This window comes from Mustela nigripes, chromosome 4, assembly GCF_022355385.1.
Source record: "Mustela nigripes isolate SB6536 chromosome 4, MUSNIG.SB6536, whole genome shotgun sequence".
NCBI classification, from domain to species: domain Eukaryota; kingdom Metazoa; phylum Chordata; class Mammalia; order Carnivora; family Mustelidae; genus Mustela; species Mustela nigripes.
This window is the reverse complement of record NC_081560.1, coordinates 84,194,513-84,212,626: the sequence shown is the minus strand read 5'-3', so window position 1 is coordinate 84,212,626 and position 18,114 is coordinate 84,194,513. Positions and strand designations below refer to the sequence as shown.

General features: G+C 40.9%; 1 protein-coding gene across 4 annotated transcripts in view; it reads right to left on the bottom strand.

Annotated features, from left to right (window-relative positions):
* MAGI2 (membrane associated guanylate kinase, WW and PDZ domain containing 2) overlaps nucleotides 1-18,114 on the bottom strand; it is a 1,345,167-nt gene that overhangs the window by 183,498 nt on the left and 1,143,555 nt on the right. For all 4 annotated transcript variants that reach the window (XM_059396960.1, XM_059396961.1, XM_059396962.1 and 1 more), the window contains exons 11-12: nucleotides 6,882-6,913; nucleotides 416-605 (exon numbers count right to left, since the gene is read on the bottom strand). In XM_059396960.1, the coding sequence (XP_059252943.1) occupies nucleotides 416-605; nucleotides 6,882-6,913 (222 nt within the window). The remainder of the gene's footprint in view (nucleotides 1-415; nucleotides 606-6,881; nucleotides 6,914-18,114) is intronic.

Here is an 18,114-nt window from a genome sequence, read left to right as displayed (position 1 = left end):
CTTCAATGATTGCATTCAAGAAAAAAAACGTCTAAGCTACAGACTCAAGATCAGATTGTACGTAAAAATCCCAAACAGTTTTCGTATTATTTGGTGACTTCAGCAAAACTGCCCACCTCTTCCAGCACCCCTCCCTCATCCTCCCCACCAAACACATCCCTGATTTTCCTCAGGGACTTAGAGGGAAAACAGTAGGAAATAAAATATAAAACCAAAAGATATAAGTTTCTTTCTTTCTTTCTTTCTTTCTTTCTTTCTTTTTTTAAGAAAAGTTTAGATCAGCTGGCTCTACTTTTGAGATACTTTTTAAACCTCAGAATATAAAATCATGCCAGATCATCTTAGCTTCAATATATCTCTTGGCAGGGCTTCAGCTATTATTCATGTACCCTTGTTTTATGTGGCTTTCACTTACGCCTACTTTCATAAATCGCTCTAGATTTCTCGTAGAGCTCGTATGGGTCAGGCTTCCTTGGGTCAAAGGCCTCTGTTGAGTCAGGGAATGATGTCCTGTGAAGGGCGGGTGGGAAAGGCAGATTCTGCGGTCCGGCCGGAGCAGATAAACTCGTTTGAGGACTGCCTTGATTCTCCCAGCGGTCCATCATCTGGAAAGTGAAAGAGAACAGAAGATGGCTGAACTCTTCCTCGTCACGTACTGTAACCCTCAGCCTTTAAATCAGACCCTCCCGCCCTGTGGGCTCTCCTCAGTTAGACCTTCTTGCCCTGTGGATGTTTCCTCCACGAACCATTTACGACTTGGGAATAAGTGTGAGAAAAGATTCTGGGTCTCTATATTAAAGTACTGTAGACAGTATTCAACACCAGCGGTGCCGGACTTCTGAATGCGAACTGACACAACCTTGTCACCTACTGCTGGTAATCTCTAGCAAATCGCTTAATCTCTCTGAGCATTTTCTTCTGCTACCCAAGAAAGATAACACCTACCTCCAGATAACTATACGTAAGTGTGTAGAAATGTGTGGAACTGGCCCAGATCCATTACACCACTTTTACTAAAGCAGAAGAAAAGTAGTCTCTGTGTATTCTTTTGACACCAACGCATATCCCATAATCTCCTATACCTGAACATCAGTCACTTTCCTCACAGTTTGAAGGAGTAATGCAACGATCTGGGATTTATGAATTGTTCAAAGTCTTCTGTGAAGCCTCATTTGGTGTCAGTCTGGCAGTTTCTTCCCCAAAATGCTACTGCTGAGGTTGCTACCACTACAATCTATTAAAGATCTCTAGAACTCTTCCCAGCTTACCATGTTTTCTCACACACAGTACGTTCTTTGATCTGCACCATGGCCCTGTGAGGTAGATAAGGCGAAGACTAATACTGTTTTACCAAGTAGAGAGCCCGGTTAACTGAGACCACCTGTTTGTACCACCGACTTCACCTACATTTAACAGTCAACCGATTCATCTCAAGTTGTACTCTTCTGGTTTGAATAAACCTGCTCTGTGTAAAACTTCGATCAGGTTATCCTTTTGTCTAAACTTCTGCATTGGGTCAGCATGGTCTTCAGGCTTAAGGCTAACCTCCCTGCTGGGGCATTAGTGGCTCCTCATGACCCACTTCCTGCTCCCGGTTCTCATACTCACTGATGGTCTCTCCTCTCAGTCCCTAGGATCCACCAGATTTTCTCCTGCCCCTGCACCTTTGTATACTTTCTTAATTTCTCCTGCCAACTTTACCTTTCCACTTTCCCAATTCCCTTCCTCCCTTTACCAGAAGGCTACTAGACTTGGATAAGATGTCTCTTCTGGAAGGCCTTTGCTGACCATTCCTTAACTGGTTACACATCCTTCTGGATGCTCCCATAGCATCGCTACCCAGTCCTCACACCTGACCCTCATGATGCTTAAGGATAATGGCAAGTCTACCTGTGTCTCCTCAAACAGAGCACATTGGGGACAGATCCTGCCAGGGACAGACTCTTCCATATTGTTGTTTTACCAACACAGAGTAAGCTCAGAAAATGTTAATTTAGTGAATGAATGAAATCATCAATAAACTATGGTCAGCTATTCTTTCCCCCCACAATCTGGCTGACTCATGACTGTACTTTTTTTTTTAAAGCAAACAAACATACAAACAAACAAACTAGCTTTGATACACACTGTTTTGAATTTGGCAGGATTATAATCTTCTGTCCCCTACTGACCTGGCCTGCTTTTGTTTCCCTGCGGTTATGTCTCGGTTAGGGCTCTACACCCTTGGGAGTGTAGAACGTGAGGTAACATGAAGAGAGAGGTAACATGGAGGGAACATGAGGTACCACATACCGTGCATGTCACTTTGTAAAACAAAGTTCCCCGTGACTTCCTCACCTATCTGGGGCTGTGGCAGGTGTCACGTGAGCCAGCAAACTATGAAAGAAATGGGTCACTAACCTGCCTCTCAGTAAGACTGATACTACGGTCTGAATGTTTGAGTTCTCTCCCAAATTTATATGTTAAAATTCTAATGCCCAAGGTAATGGTACTAAGAGGGAAGGTCTTGAGGGGGAGCGATTAGATCACAAGGGTGGAGTCCTCATGAATGGGCTGAGTGCCTTTATAATGGAGACCCTTCTGGCAGCTGAGGTTCAGAGAAAAGACCGCTTTTAGCAAGTGGGCTCTCACCAGAGACTGAACCCGTCAGCACCTTGATCTTGGACTTCCAGCCTCCAGAACTTTGAGGAATAAATTGCTACTGTTTAGAAGCCATCCAGTCTATGGTACAGCAGTCTGAAGGGACTAAGACAATTGGCTTCACTTTCATTTCTTTTCTGCGTGGGCTACTGACCAAGATTTCACTTAAACAAAGTTTCTATACCTAATGAAGATGGAAAATTCCTAGGGAAGCTCAAGTCCCTCATATGAAACATAATCTGGAAAATGCAAAGAGGTCCAGCAGCTGTCAGCAGGAGACCCCAGGTCAACCCAATTAGTACTCTGACGGGAGTGCTTTTCACAATAACACATTGAGGGGAATAACTGGCAAATTTGCTTAGAATTTTCGCTAATGTTCTGCTCAGTGGCCCTTTTGCTCCCATTTAGTAAAAATCTGCCCCTCATAATTCATTTGATAGCAAAATTCATCTAGGAAGCCATTCTGGGTTTCTTTGGTCATCCACTCTTTGTGTCTTTGCTATGATGAGAAGACCCACATTTGTGGGTAAAGTCATATTCTTTTTCAATTTTTCATTTAAAGTGACTGGCTTTCGGCACTATGTGGATACACTGTGGTTGTGACTTTCTCCCTTCTGTTTCCAAACATAAGATTCTAACTTCTAAACAGTAAATAAATTAGATATGTGGACTGCGTGGCTGTAGAATCCCACTTGTCATACACAGGCTTCAGCTGTTATCTATTGCTTTCTCTCATCTTCTGCTGAGGGGGAGCTGATACCCACATAGGTCTTGCTAGTATATGTATTGTTCATGTGCAATCATTGGAGCAAACATGCTTCAGGTGAAATATTAGTATTTCTAAAAAACATTCGTAAAACTACAGAACAAATAATGCTTTGGGCACTGTTGGGAAGGTTACTGGGGCAGAGTGACAAATTCTACAATTCCTATAGCACGGAAACGGGGGAATTAGTCAAGCATTCACAACATCTTGCTGTGACATTCATCAACCCCTGAGTCACTCTGTCAGCCTTTCTTAAAAGACTGTAGAGCAGAAAATCACTGCACCCATGAAATTAGCGAAGAAGCAGACTTGCTCCCCACCCCGAGATTGAGTTATTTGTTGGCTTCGGCCCTGAAGACCACGGTGCAAACCACCTGCCCTGGGGTCAGAGGTTCCCCCTTGCTCACTGGGGCTGGTGTGCTGATCTGACAGCATCTTTTGCAGGGTGCACTCTGTTGACTTCTTACTTTCTTAGACAACGTGGTCTCTGGACTTATGTGTTCCAGCTGGAACACTCTACTCACTTGTTCCTCTCAACTTTCTTGGACACCCTAGATTCTGATCCTGTCCCATCGTCCAGGCCCTTGGGTCTCACTTGTTTCACCCAGTGTCTTCCTGATGTTGGCCTGTCTAGAGTTACGCTCCCGCCAGACATTTCCCTCTCAAAGGCTTCTGAATGGGCCTTGTACAGTCGCCATGGTGTCCAAGCCTAGGCATCTCACTAAGGTAAGGAAAAGTGGAAATGAGGTTGTTTTCAGTGTCTGGGAGAAACCTTATAGCTCTACAGGCCTTGGTGAATGAATGAAAGAATGAATGCCTGACTGAATGAATGTAGAGTCACTGAACTGTCAGCGGACAGAGTGGACATGTAGTCCACAACAGGACCTTGAATGATAAAACAGGAAAACCCAATCAGGATGGAACCACCTTCTCTTTGAGGGGGCACACTGCAAGTTGAGGGCTTGTGAATAAGGCAGTGCCCCACCTCCCACAAAGTACTCTGCTGAGAAACTGTTTGCTTTCTATTGAAGCTGGTGTAGTCTAAATGCACCCCCTCACTGTTTTAGGGCAGGGCTGGAATATGAAGAGGCATTTGGTTTGATTCTGTACTTGAAGAACGAACTTGGATCCCTTCCAGAGAGAGAGAAGGAGAACTCACTACAATTAGTATATAACTTGTTGCCAAGGAAATGACTATCTCAACGCAGATTAGCTCAAGATGTAGATGAGTAGGACAGAAGAGGGTTAGGAAGTCACACAGGACCAGGAGGAGGAGAGATCTTACTCGGGATAACATTTCCTCATCCTGACTACAGATGCTGTCAATTCTGAGAGGAAAGTGTCTATCAATCCATACACTGTATGTATATATTTATATATTTGTTTCGATGAATGCTTCGGTAAACTATGTTCATTTTATAGAGCCACTAATTTATTGAGGTTTTATGCATGGAGGGTTTGCTTTCTAGGATGACAGTACTTTATATTTTTGAGCTCAATATATTTTTAGAGGCACCGTTTTAAGCAACTTACATAGACTGAGACTCTTCATGATGGCCATATGAGTGGGGTAGTATCGCTGTTCCCCTTTTACAGACAGAGCTTGAGATACAGACAACTTAAGTGTCTAGTTGAAGGCCATACAGATACTAAGGAGAAGAAGCAAAGTTTGACCCTAGGCAGTATGCCTTCAGAGCCTGTGCCCCCAAATGTGTATCATACTGCTTCTCATTACAGTCCATAGTTTAAAGAGCTTCTGGCGGATACATGGAGGACATTACATTGACAGTCCTATATCCTCAGTCTAGAACCTGAAAGTCCAAGCCTTAGCTTTGGAAGGGACGTGTGGGTTCAGGATTAATTGTAATTTGAGTTCTATAAAACCTTTTTGGGAATTATTGACTCTGGATGTAATTACCATAATGACAGAAAATGCTGTAATTATGCCAAATGGCATAATTTGTGTAAATGTGGTACATATAAGGAAATCACTAAATTGCATAATTGTAGCACCATGATGAAGTTGCAAGGTTCCTTGTTAAATTAGATAAAGATGTGTATAACCACAGACGCAAAGATTAACTTTGGGGATAAAAGGAAGAAATTATTTGTATTTTGGCCAAGATAAAACAAATTTCATTTTAAACACTTTAAAACTACCTCTTTTCAAACCATGCACATCACTTAATGGTTTACTAAACCCACATGGGTCCAGTTTGCCCATCTGATCTTCTCTGTGGACCAGATGGGACAGTCCTCAAGGAGGACATGGTTGATGATGAGGATCTGCAGCTCTGACAGATCAGTCCCTCATCTCCAGCTCCTGGTTTCCTTATGTCTCTTTGAGAGATACCTGGAGCTCAGGCATATGAGAGGGCTCAGTAGCACTTCACTTTCACATTTTCAAACCATTATGTTATTTAATTAAGCCAGTTATGAACTTGAAAAGGATGCAAAATTATATTACCTCCCTTTGTAAAAACAGAAAATCAAGCAGTTAAATATTCCCTCTGTGAAAGAAACAGGAGAAGCCTAAGTTAAGCCGAGAATTCCCTACTCACTGGCCAGACTTGGGGCCACTTTCATCTGAGCTGCTCAGTGTGAGAGGGAAGAAAAGATGTAGGCGCAAGAAGTGATTCCCTGTGTTTTGTTTTTGACTTGAATCACTTTGCTATAGTTCTCTTTTACTTGTGGGTTTTAGACATCCCTGGCAGGGCACGGTATTCTAGCCCACCTTGAAACAGGATCCCAGAAAACCAGCGTCAGTTCTGGGGACTTGGCCAGTAACTAGTTTCAATCTAATGGCAAGGAGAAATTACTTCTACTTGCAAAGTCTACTTGGCTAACCTAGCCACACAGAAAGATGATTAAAATCCATCAGCCTCCTATATCGGCATCACGATTCATGAGGGAACTACGCCCAGAGAGATTAGGTGATGGTGGAGATCACCAGCTTCTGAAGGAGGTTCAGAAGTTGAGTGATTGCCAGGTTTGGTGGAATACGTACGTCTCTACAATATTCACACACGCATTATTTAGCAAATACATCAAAAAGTGAATATAAACATATAAATATATACAAAGCTAAATTCCTTATGCACCAGATTTAATTTGTAGGTCCAGACCTCTAGGAACACAATTTGCATCTTGTCTGAAAATTCCATATTATGAAGACTACAGTTATTCCTGACGGGGGAAAACAAAAGGTTTCTAGAGTACTCCATATTGAACAGTCCTAATGCCCATTTTCTAAGTATATTAAAAAAACAGGAATAATTGCCTCTACAGGAATGGAAGACATGCTATTTTTGTATTTGTGGGACAAGTACAAGACAAAGGGACACAGGATTTGTGCTTTTGACATCACAGAATCTCAGAGGTAAAAGAGATTTTGCGGTCACCCAATTAACTCTTATTTACTGGGATTGCAATAATAACTAGAAATAAAGAAGGAAGCATAATAATTCCAACTTACAGGCTTTGGAGTTTTCCATGGAGAAAAGAAACCTGTAATAAAGAAAACAATATTTGAACTTTGAAAATATAACCTGCTACCACTTACGGGTGGCATGATATTCAGATGATTGCATTAATATTAATTCATTGCCTGACAAAATATGCTACATTTTTCTTCAAGGAGCCCAAATCATTTCACTAGAATTATGTTAATTATTCTAAGAACATGTCCTTATTCGATGGCTGAGGAGTCTGAGGCACAGAGAAGGTAAACCACGGCAAATGGTGAGCTGTGTTACAAGATCTAATACTGAGCCATCCTTAGCAATTTCTGAGTCCCGGCCCTAGCGGAGAATGGGGGAGGGTGGCAGGGTGGGAGGAGGGTAGGGAGAAGAGGGACAGAGAGAATATAGACAGAAATTAAATTCTTCAAGGTAAATAACTTTGCTTAGTAAAAAATAATTCTGCTTTGTGTACAGCAGAATTGTTCTTTATCTGGTTAAAAAGCAATCAACAAGACTTCTGAGTCCTACAATTTTTTTTTCCTTTTTTTTTTTTAAATTTGCATTTATTTTATGCGGGATTTACTCCTGGGCCACAAGTTTTTGTTTCTTCAGTCTTTTCTGGGTTATCTTTTTCTTCTCTGCAACCTCCTCTTCCGGTTTAGGAACAGGCTGCTCTTTTTCAGGAAGGATCATCTGGACTCAGCAGGGAGGGGCTCATCATGTCTGGTTAATGTGGCCTCGAGCCCTGTAAATTCCACACCACATCTGGGGGCTTTGTTCACGTGGATGTGCTCAATGACCAGAGAATCTACATCTATACCCTTCAGTTCAGCATTACTGTCTGCATTATTAAGCATGTGCAGTAAAAACTCAGTGCTCTTTCTGGCTCACCAACCCTGTGTCCAGCCCTGCCGTTCAGCCCGTTCAGCACACTTACCAACCTACACCTACCAACTCCACCAGTGTGGCCACGGAATGTCAAACCCTGCTTCTGCAAAGTGAAAGTCTTTCAGATCCTTGGTGGCTTTCCATATCTGCATACCCCTGATTCAGTGCTCTTTCTGGCTCACCAATCCTGTGTCCAGCCCTGCTGTTCAGCCCGTTCAGCACACTTACCAACCTACACCTACCAACTCCACCAGTGTGGCCACGGAATGTCAAACCCTGCTTCTGCAAAGTGAAAGTCTTTCAGATACTTGGTGGCTTTCCAGATCTGCATACCCCTGATGGTCTGGGCAGTTTCACATGTGTTTTTAAAAGTGAATATGGAGATCTGAACCTCTTGGTTTGTATGATTTTGTGAGGTTTTCTGGGCCAAGTGAATAGCGAACCATTTTCAGATATCATTTTGGGCTGCTTAAGAAGAGCTCATTAGTCTTAAATTTAAAAATAATGTCTGTACCTATATTATGAATCGGATTCTAGTATAAAAGCATAACTCTTTGGGGACTGATCTCCCATGGAGATCTTCTCTGAGCAGGTATCTGTTTTTTATGCTAGTGCCAGGAATATTGTGCATGAAGAAGTAGCTCAAACTGCTTATTAATTGAATGACTCATATATCAACAAAGCCATGCTTTATTTTTTCCGATTTTACTGAGCAACATTTATGATCACAAATGGTATGCAAAGAAAAAACAAAAACAAGAAAAGAAAACAAAAATACCCCAAATGGTATGCAGATTGGACTGTCTCTGTTGTAATCCAAATGACCATTTAGATAATGAAAAGCAAAAGAGAGATTAATTCCTTTTCCTTTTTTCTTTTATTATTATCATCACATGGTATCATTTTTTTTTAAAGTAATAAAAACAAGCTTAAAAATAATGGTGGGGAAGGGAGAGAGACGGCTGACATGTACTGGCACTGGTAAGCCAAAACAGCAAATTTGCTCATGTTAATGTTAGTTGGTATCTGAAAAATGCCCAATAGAAGTGAAATATTAAAAATAAGTCACAGGGGCACCTGGGTGGCTCAGTGGGTTAAAGCCTATGCCTTCGGCTCAGGTCATGATCCCAGGGTCCTGGGATCGAGCCCCACATCGGGTTCTCTGCTCAGCAGGGAGTCTGCTTCTTCCTCTCTCTCTGCCTGCCTCCCTGCCTACTTGTAATCTCTGTCAAATAAAATGAGTAAAATCTAAAAAAAAAGTAGTCACATACTGTGTGTTTATCACGCTTAAAAACTGGGATCCTATAAAATGGTAATAGTTGAAAACTGTAGCCCATTTATAGGAAATATCTGCAGAAATTGGGACACCCAATTCTCTACATGTTTAAGCAATCCTGCTCAGGCACAGCATAAAGATTAACTGGTCCCTCAATGCACGTTGTAAAGACCTGATGCTTCTTCATTTTATGCAAAGAGGGAAGGTACATAATCTATCAGGTTGCTCAGCTTTTTTTGGAACCCAGAGTTCAAGCAATGCTCAAGTGTAATAACCATCCTACCTAAGGAGATGAGAAGAATCAGCTCATCTTACGTATCCTGTAAGTTCCTATCTTTCCAACTAATGAAAAAATTCTGTTCGACATGTGGTTCAATTATAACTTAATTAGAAGGGTCTAATCCCATCTTATTTTGGAAGCAGCTGAGAGTGAAAGTTACAGATAAATACATTTGTCTCCTTGACTTACTTTGTAAAAATGCCAATAAAAACAAATTGACTGCTAAGTCTACAGTAAAAATTTAAAAAAATAAAATAAAAAATAAAATTGTAAACTATTGGCCAATTAACCATTAGTTTCAGTGAAGGATAAAATTTGTTGATGTGTGGAATTACCAGCAACAGGTCTTCTGCAAAAGATGTCATTTGTACAGTCGCACAATGTCAAAACATTCAATTATTTCCTCTGCTTTCTTTGCACCATCACCTTCTTCCTGGAGCGCTGGAATGGATTTTGAGTATTTACTGTTCTATTTTTGTAAGGTGATGGGAGTTTTTACACTTTGATACAAATGTATTAAAAATGGTCACTCTGGGGGTGCCTGGGTGGCTCAGTGGGTTAAGCCGCTGCCTTCGGCTCAGGTCATGATCTCAGGGTGCTGGGATCGAGTCCCGCATTGGGCTCTCTGCTCAGCAGGGAGCCTGCTTCCCTCTGTCTCTCTCTGCCTGCCTCTCCATCTACTTGTGATTTCTCTCTGTCAAATAAATAAATAAATAAAATCTTAAAAAAAAATGGTCACTCTGTTACAGAGCTCTTGTCTCTGTGTGGGACATTATGCTAAAAGATGATGATTCCTCATCCGGAAAATGTGTAATCATCTGACCTCTCAGCAGTTCTGGTGTCAGAACTAAAATGGCATAAGAGGGCCACTGGTCAAGACACAAGGAGACAGGGATGTTTACCATGACCACCTCTCATCTGAGGTACTTTGGCTCCCCATTCTTTTAAGGCTGTTTCATTTAGTCTGACCCCAGACCATTGGTGTGACGCAGGAGCCCTGTCCTGCTCCTATTATGGCAGTTTCTGGAGTATTTCTAACACTGAGTTGTGCCGCAGAGCCTTCAGTCTGAAGCCATCATTAGCCTTTCTAAGACACTGTCAAAAAGAGGCTGGTTGCTAGGCAGTAACTAATTTTGGGTAGTAAGAAATAGTATCAGAATAGATCTTCCCCAATAGAAATAACTTATGTGGCCCTCTGTGTTTCTTTGGCAAATTATCAATTATGCTGTAGACATTTAAATGAAGATAAATAGAAAACTCTTATCTTGGATATACTCGATTTGGTTTGATAAAGCCAGAAAGTCAAGTTTTTTAGATGATTAAAGTTCAACTTTCTGTTCAACTCCATTGGAAGAGCTACGGAAATGCTAGAATAGTGTGGACCAAGCTATTATGTATTACAAATGCACAATATATATATTTTTTTTTTGTAGGATGGCTGCTCTTGGAAACCAAGTTTATCCTAATTAATGTTTATATAAAATAAACAAAAATAAAGGAAAAACTTTAAAATCCTTATTTCTATAATTTTTCTTTTTCTGGAATCATTCTATTTGGAGACAGAAACAAGTTAGGTTTGGTCTGCTCCAAGTATGAGTTTTGGGTTTCCCACCACCACTCTCCATAGGGAAACAGAACGAGGCTCTAGATAACTTTTTCTTAATCTTTCAGAGCTGTGAACCTAATTCGTAGAAAAAAGAGTATTTCTTTAAAATGATAGTAACATCATCTGTATGTTTTAGTTTATTTCTGGCCTTTATTTCCCCTACTTCTACAGAAAGCAGTATATTATATTCCCTTTTGGGAATCAAATTTCTTTATAATGACCCATCTTTTCCATATTAATCATTTATTGGTATGTGTTTGTATATGCACAAATGGAAACATAATTATTTAATCCTTACTCTGAGGAAAAAAGTAAAAGACCTTAAGGTATAGTTATAGGCTAACAAACCTTAAGTAGGGACCTAAAAGGGGGAAAAAAAAGAAAAAATGGGAAAATTTAGATATATTTACTATGAAGCTCAAAGTGTTATTAGATTTCTAAAATCTGTCTTCATTAGTCATAAAACTAAAATAAATTTTTCATTCTGCTCCTGAAAGCACAGTGAGATGGGCAGAGAAACAGAAGCCCAGCACAAAGAGCTTATATAAGAAATTTCAGTACTTGAAAACCAAAGACAACAGTGATTTCATATTGAAACTTGAACTGAATTCTACATATCAATAAATACAACTTTCAGTAAATTACAGGAAGATGGCTATCAGATAAGATACAATATGCTCAGTTAAATTGGAATTTCAGATAGAGAATGAATTTTTTTTTTAGTATAGTATGTGCTGTGTATTACATGAGATATATGTTATATAGGATATACTCATACAAAAAAAATTGGGGGGCACCTGGGTGGCTCAATGGGTTAAGCCTCTGCCTTGGCTTAGGTCCTGATCTCAGGGTCCTGGGATTCAGCCTCGCATCTGGCTCGCTGCTCAGCAGGGAACCTGCTTCCTCCCTCTCTCTCTTCCTGCCTCTCTACCTACTTGTGATCTCTGTCTGTCAAATGAATAAATAAAATCTTAAAAAAAAATTTCTGCTCTTCATCTGAAATTCAATTTAAATGGGAATTCTGTCTGTTTGAGAGAGAGTGCACATGGGAGTGGGGTGGGGAAGGGCGGAGAGAGAGAGAGAGAGAGACAGTCAAGCAGGCTCCACACCTAGTGTGGAACTTAATCTCACAATCCTGAGATCACGACCTTATCAAGGTCAGACCCTTAATGGACTGAGCCACCCAGGCACCCCTGGAATTCTGTATTTTTTATTTGCTAAATCTGAACACCTTATCAGAACATTAAAGACAAAAACACAATCGTAATATCTACTGCAGGTAATACCCCATTCAATGAAGCAAGAGACCCAGAAATTATTTAATATTTCCTTTTCCTGCACCCCGTTCAATGTTTTGTTGTTAGGACTTTTGCTTTAGAGGAACAGCAGAACATTCCATTTGCTATGCAGATTATTGGCTTCTGTTGGTTGTCTGTCCATCATCAGCCTTGACAGAGGCCTCCCCTCATGGCATGCAGAACTCTGTGGCCAGTGTGAGCATCACAAAGAGCCATTTTCCGATTGCTTGGCGACTGGTTGGCAACATTGCCTGTTCTCAAGAGGAAGGTTCCACAAAGCAGCTCTTTTCAAAACTTACTTCTGACACATGATACCCAGAATGAAAAACTATCAATATAGTCACAGTAGTTCTGAAGGAGAGCCCTAGTGTGCATTTGTAAGTGGTTGGGTAAGATTTTTTATTTTATTTATTTTCACACAGCAACAACATGATGAAATTTTAAAATCACCCCACTTTGAATAAGAGATCAAAACACAACGAAGAGTGACTTAGATCAGAGAGTTCCATGATGGTTATCTTCAATTTGGAATAATGCCAAGGCAATTTTTCCCCCCAGGTTTCTAGAAATTTCCCCAAACAGAACTAAATCTTTCAATATGCCTCTATAGTCCATTTGATAGACTGAACTTCCATTTGCAGAATGTGAAATGGGTTCCCCTTCAACTGAAGTACTTTGTGCAACATATGACTCTGGTTTTGAAGATTGTCATTGCAGTTTCATGTATTTTATAGGGAATTCTGCAGTAACTAAAAATGATAGAGATGCAGGGGAAATGTTTTATATTTCTCTTTTTCTTTAAGCAACAGAAAAGAAGTAGGAGGCACTTTGAAATAAAAACCTGTTTCACTGCAGATGTCCCGCTCTGGTTTATTAAGAGCTCTGTTCTGTTTTGCTTAAAAAAGAAGGAAGGTACAACAGTGTGAACGTACTTAGCACTACTGAACCTGTCCCCTTACATGTGACTAACGTGACCCATTTTATGTCTATTTCACCGTTATTTAAAAAAAAGAAAAGAAAAGAAAAAAAAGCCATAGAAGAGGGAAGAGAAGAAAAGCAGAAGTATGTGCATATCGCCTGAGTGTGAGAGAGGATAAAAGAGTAAGAAAGAGAATTTCTTTTTCACAGTTCCTGTGGTGTCCTGCTGGAGGACAGGAAACTCACCTGGACCCCCACACAGACCCTTCTACCTCTAAAGTTATCCTTTCTCACAAAGGATTAGAGGCAATAAAGGACACTCATGTTCTTACTACATTTCTGAAAATATTTCAAGGACTGTTAGAAAGTCTTCCAAAAGAGATAATCATTTTTTTGAAGTTTCCCAAAGGGGGAAAAATGCCCCAGGGTTTTTAGAATCTCCGGTTAGGGTTAATTTGAGGGAGAAAAATACCACTAATAAAGTTAATCTTTAATTTAAGGATCCTCTCATTATCCCCGCAGTCTGGCAAATTTTCCATAAAAAATTCAGCCTTTGGTACATGTGAGCCAGCAGGGTAAAGGACTAATTTCCATTAAAAGTAGTTCAGTGTTATTCACTTTCTTCCTGGGTTTTAACTGATTCACGTATGTCTTACTAAAATTCGTTAAATGAGTTAAACTCTGCAGTTCCTTTAGATAATCTGTTGAAGCTTTCGAAGTCAGAAAGGGGCATTTTTTTCTTAATGAAAGTGACTTGGGCCAAAAACTTCCCCCCACCTTTCCTTTACACAAGTATGGAAGGTACACTCTGCTGGTGGTACCCAGACCTCCTGTCACTAACTTTTAGCTGAGCACAATACTCCATTTACAGAGAAGAACCCAAATTGGTCGTCATCTTTGGCCAGAATCTGTTTTATGTGGTAAGCTAAGGCTCACTCTACAAGGCTTTAAAAAAGGATCCTTTCTGCATCTTTTAAATGAAAGTGTTTTCCTCACAAACACCATGAAGCTGTTTTCGAACAGCATTTTCCCCCCTGGCTTTGTTCCTTATGGAGAGAGCAGTCTGACCATTTAAAGTAATCCCAATGAGTATCTAGAAAGGATAAGTCTGCACATGTTGTCTTCTGATAAACTCCGCTACATAAAGAATGTGTTCAGAATAAAGCAGGCCAGGTGAATAGCCTTGAACAGGAATAAAGGCCTGCAGGGAAAGAGGAAGAACTGTGTCAGGGAGGCTAAGACTCAGAGTGGGGTGAGCTTGCAGAACATATTAAAAACTACAAAGGGTTTTTTTTTTTTAATGTTCTGAACAGAACCAAGAGCGGTGAAGAGATAAACTGCTGTAAACAGTTGGCAAAGAAAATGCGAAAGGGTAGCAATACTCACAAATAGAAAGTTTCAATTCTGAGAGTAATAATTTTTTAAAAACGATGAATATATAGCAACGCGTATTTTTTTTTTTTGAGAAACCTGTCTAGAAACATCTTGAAGTAGTTTCAGAAAGATTAAATGTCTGTTTTACTATACGTCAACATTAAATATTTATTGAGCTGTGGTGTCTCACAAGCACCATAAATTCAACATAGTGAAAGTGGAACCCTTGATCGTTTCCCCCAAATCTTCTCTTCTGTGTTCCTCATTTTGGTAAATTTTCACTTGCCCTCCCGAGTTTTAAGACAGGGGCCTGAAAGTCATTCTTAATGTCTCCCTCTCACCTGAACCCAAACTCTCAAAGGCACCTCATACTCATTGCACTATACTCCATTCCTTATCACCAAATTCGATTTCCCCTCCCAAATCTCTTTCAGGTGCACTTCTTTCCATGTTCACAGCCACCGCTGTAATCCATACTCACCATCATCTACTGCCTGAATCAAAGCAACAACAAATTTGTTGTCATCACAGAATCTGATTATGCTTAAAATCCCTCAGTGGATTTCCCCCTGAATTTAGGATAAAACACAAAACCTATTAGTAGGTCTCCCCTTACTATTCCCCAGAGGCCTCATGGTTCACTCCTCTTCACTCACGGGATTTCCTTGAATAAGGCAGACCTTTCTAACCACAGGGACTTTGCACAGGCTCCTTCATTTGCCCACCTTTTCTCACCCTCCACACAGCTACCTCTAACTCTCCTTAGGTGTCAGCTTAAACACCCTTAAATACCTCCTCCTCACAGAAGATGTCCCTGACTTTTTATTTTATTTTTTTTTAAAGATTTATTTATTTATTTGAGAGACAGAGAGAATGAATGAGCAGGGGGAAGGGTAGAAGAAGAAGAAGGAGAGAGAATCCTCAAGCAGACTCCCTGCTGAGCACAGACCCTGATGCAGGGCTTGATCCCAGGACCCCAAGATCATGACCTAAGCCAGAGTCAGACACCTAACCAATGGAGCCACCCAAGTGCCCCCTGACCTTTTATTTTTAAATCAAAGCTATTATAGTTTTTCTTCCTTTTTTTTCCCTTATAACAAAAAGATTTTTAAAAATCTTTTTGGGGAGGAGTCAAGATGGCGGAGAAGTAGCAAGCTGAGACTGCTTCAGCTAGCCGGAGATCAGCTAGATAGCTTATCTAAAGATTGCAAACACCTGAAAATCCATCGGCAGAACGAAGTGAAGAAGAACAGCAATTCTGGAAACAGAAAAACAACCACTTTCTGAAAGGTAGGACCGGCGGAGAAGTGAATCTAAAGCGCTGGGAAGATAGACCCCGGGGGGAGGGGCTGGCTCCCGGCAAGCAGCGGAGCAACCGTGCACAAAATCAGGACTTTTAAAAGTCTGTTCCGCTGAGGGACATCGCTCCAGAGGCTAAACCGGGGCGAAGCCCACGCGGGGTCAGCGTGGCCTCAGGTCCCGCAGGGTCACAGAAGGATCGGGGGTGTCTGAGTGTGGCAGAGCTTGCGGGTATTAGAACGGGAAAGCCGGCTACAGAGACAGAGCCGACAGTAAGCTCACAGCTCGGTGTTACCTTGAACCGGTCTCAGGCTCGGTGAGCTCGGAGCGCGGCCGGAGGTCAGGCAGATGGGAGTAACTGGGCGCTGTTCTCTGAGGGCGCACTGAGGAGTGCGGCCCTGGGCTCTCGGCTCCTCCGGGACGGAGACCAGGAGGCCGCCATTTGTATTCCCGTCCTCCAGAACTCTACGGAAAGCGCTCAGGGAACAAAAGCTCCTGAAAGCAAACCCGAGCAGATTACTCACCCTGGGCCCCTGATAAGGGGCTTGATAAGACACTTGAGAATCACTACACCAGGCCCCTCCCCCAGAAGATCAACAAGAAATCCAGCCAAGACCAAGTTCACCTACCAAGGAGTGCTGTTTCAATACCAAGGAGAGCAGCAGAATTCCAGAGGAGGAGAAAGCAAAGCACGGAACTCATGGCTTTTTCCTTGTGATTTTTTTTAGTCTTGCAGTTAATTTAGTTTTTCTCTTTTTCCTATTTTGTTTTTTGTCTCGCCTTCTGATAAATTTTTTTAACTTTTACCTTTTTCTTTTTTAACGTTTTTTAACTAGTTTATCCAATATATATATTTTTTCTTTTTTATATTTTTATTATTTGTTTTCTTTTGTTTTAATTGTTTTCTTTTCTTTTTTCTTTCTTCTTTTTTGAACCTCTTTCTATCCCCTTTCTCCCCCCTCACGATTTGAGATCTCTTCTAATTTGGTTAAAGCATATTTTCCTGGGGTTGTTGCCACCCTTTTAGTATTTTACTTGCTCCTTCATATACTCTTATCTGGACAAAATGACAAGACGGAAAAATTCAACACAAAAAAAAGAACAAGAGGTAGTACCGAAGGCTAGGGACCTAATCAATACAGACATTGGTAATATGTCAGATCTAGAGTTCAGAATGACAATTCTCAAGGTTCTAGCCGGGCTCGAAAAAGGCATGGAAGATATTAGAGAAACCCTCTCGAGAGATATAAAAGCCCTTTCTGGAGAAATAAAAGAACTAAAATCTAACCAAGTTGAAATCAAAAAAGCTATTAATGAGGTGCAATCAAAAATGGAGGCTCTCACTGCTAGGATAAATGAGGCAGAAGAAAGAATTAGTGATATAGAAGATCAAATGACAGAGAATAAAGAAGCTGAGCAAAAGAGGGACAAACAGCTACTGGACCACGAGGGGAGAATTCGAGAGATAAGTGACACCATAAGACGAAACAACATTAGAATAATTGGGATTCCATAAGAAGAAGAAAGAGAAGGGGAGCAGGAGGTATACTGGAGAGAATTATTGGGGAGAATTTCCCCAATATGGCAAAGGGAACGAGCATCAAAATTCAGGAGGTTCTGAGAACGCCCCTCAAAATCAATAAGAATAGGCCCACACCCCATCACCTAATAGTAACATTTACAAGTCTCAGTGACAAAGAGAAAATCCTGAAAGCAGCCCAGGAAAAGAAGTCTGTAACATACAACGGTAAAAAGATTAGATTGGCAGCTGACTTATCCACAGAGACCTGGCAGGCCAGAAAGAGCTGGCATGATATTTTCAGAGCACTAAACGAGAAAAACATGCAGCCAAGAATACTATATCCAGCTAGGCTATCATTGAAAATAGAAGGAGAGATTAAAAGCTTCCAGGACAAACAACAACTGAAAGAATTTGCAAATACCAAACCAGCTCTACAGGAAATCTTGAAAGGGGTCCTCTAAGCAAAGAGAGAGCCTACAAGTGGTAGATCAGAAAGGAACAGAGACCATATACAGTAACAGTCACCTTACAGGCAATACAATGGCACTAAATTCATATCTCTCAATAGTTACCCTGAATGTAAATGGGCTAAATGCCCCTGTCAAAAGACACAGGGTATCAGAATGGATAAAAAAACAAAACCCATCTATATGTTGCCTCCAAGAAACTCATTTTAAGCCCGAAGACACCTCCAGATTTAAAGTGAGGGGGTGGAAAAGAATTCACCATGCTAATGGACATCAGAAGAAAGCAGGAGTGGCAATCCTTATATCAGATCAATTAGAT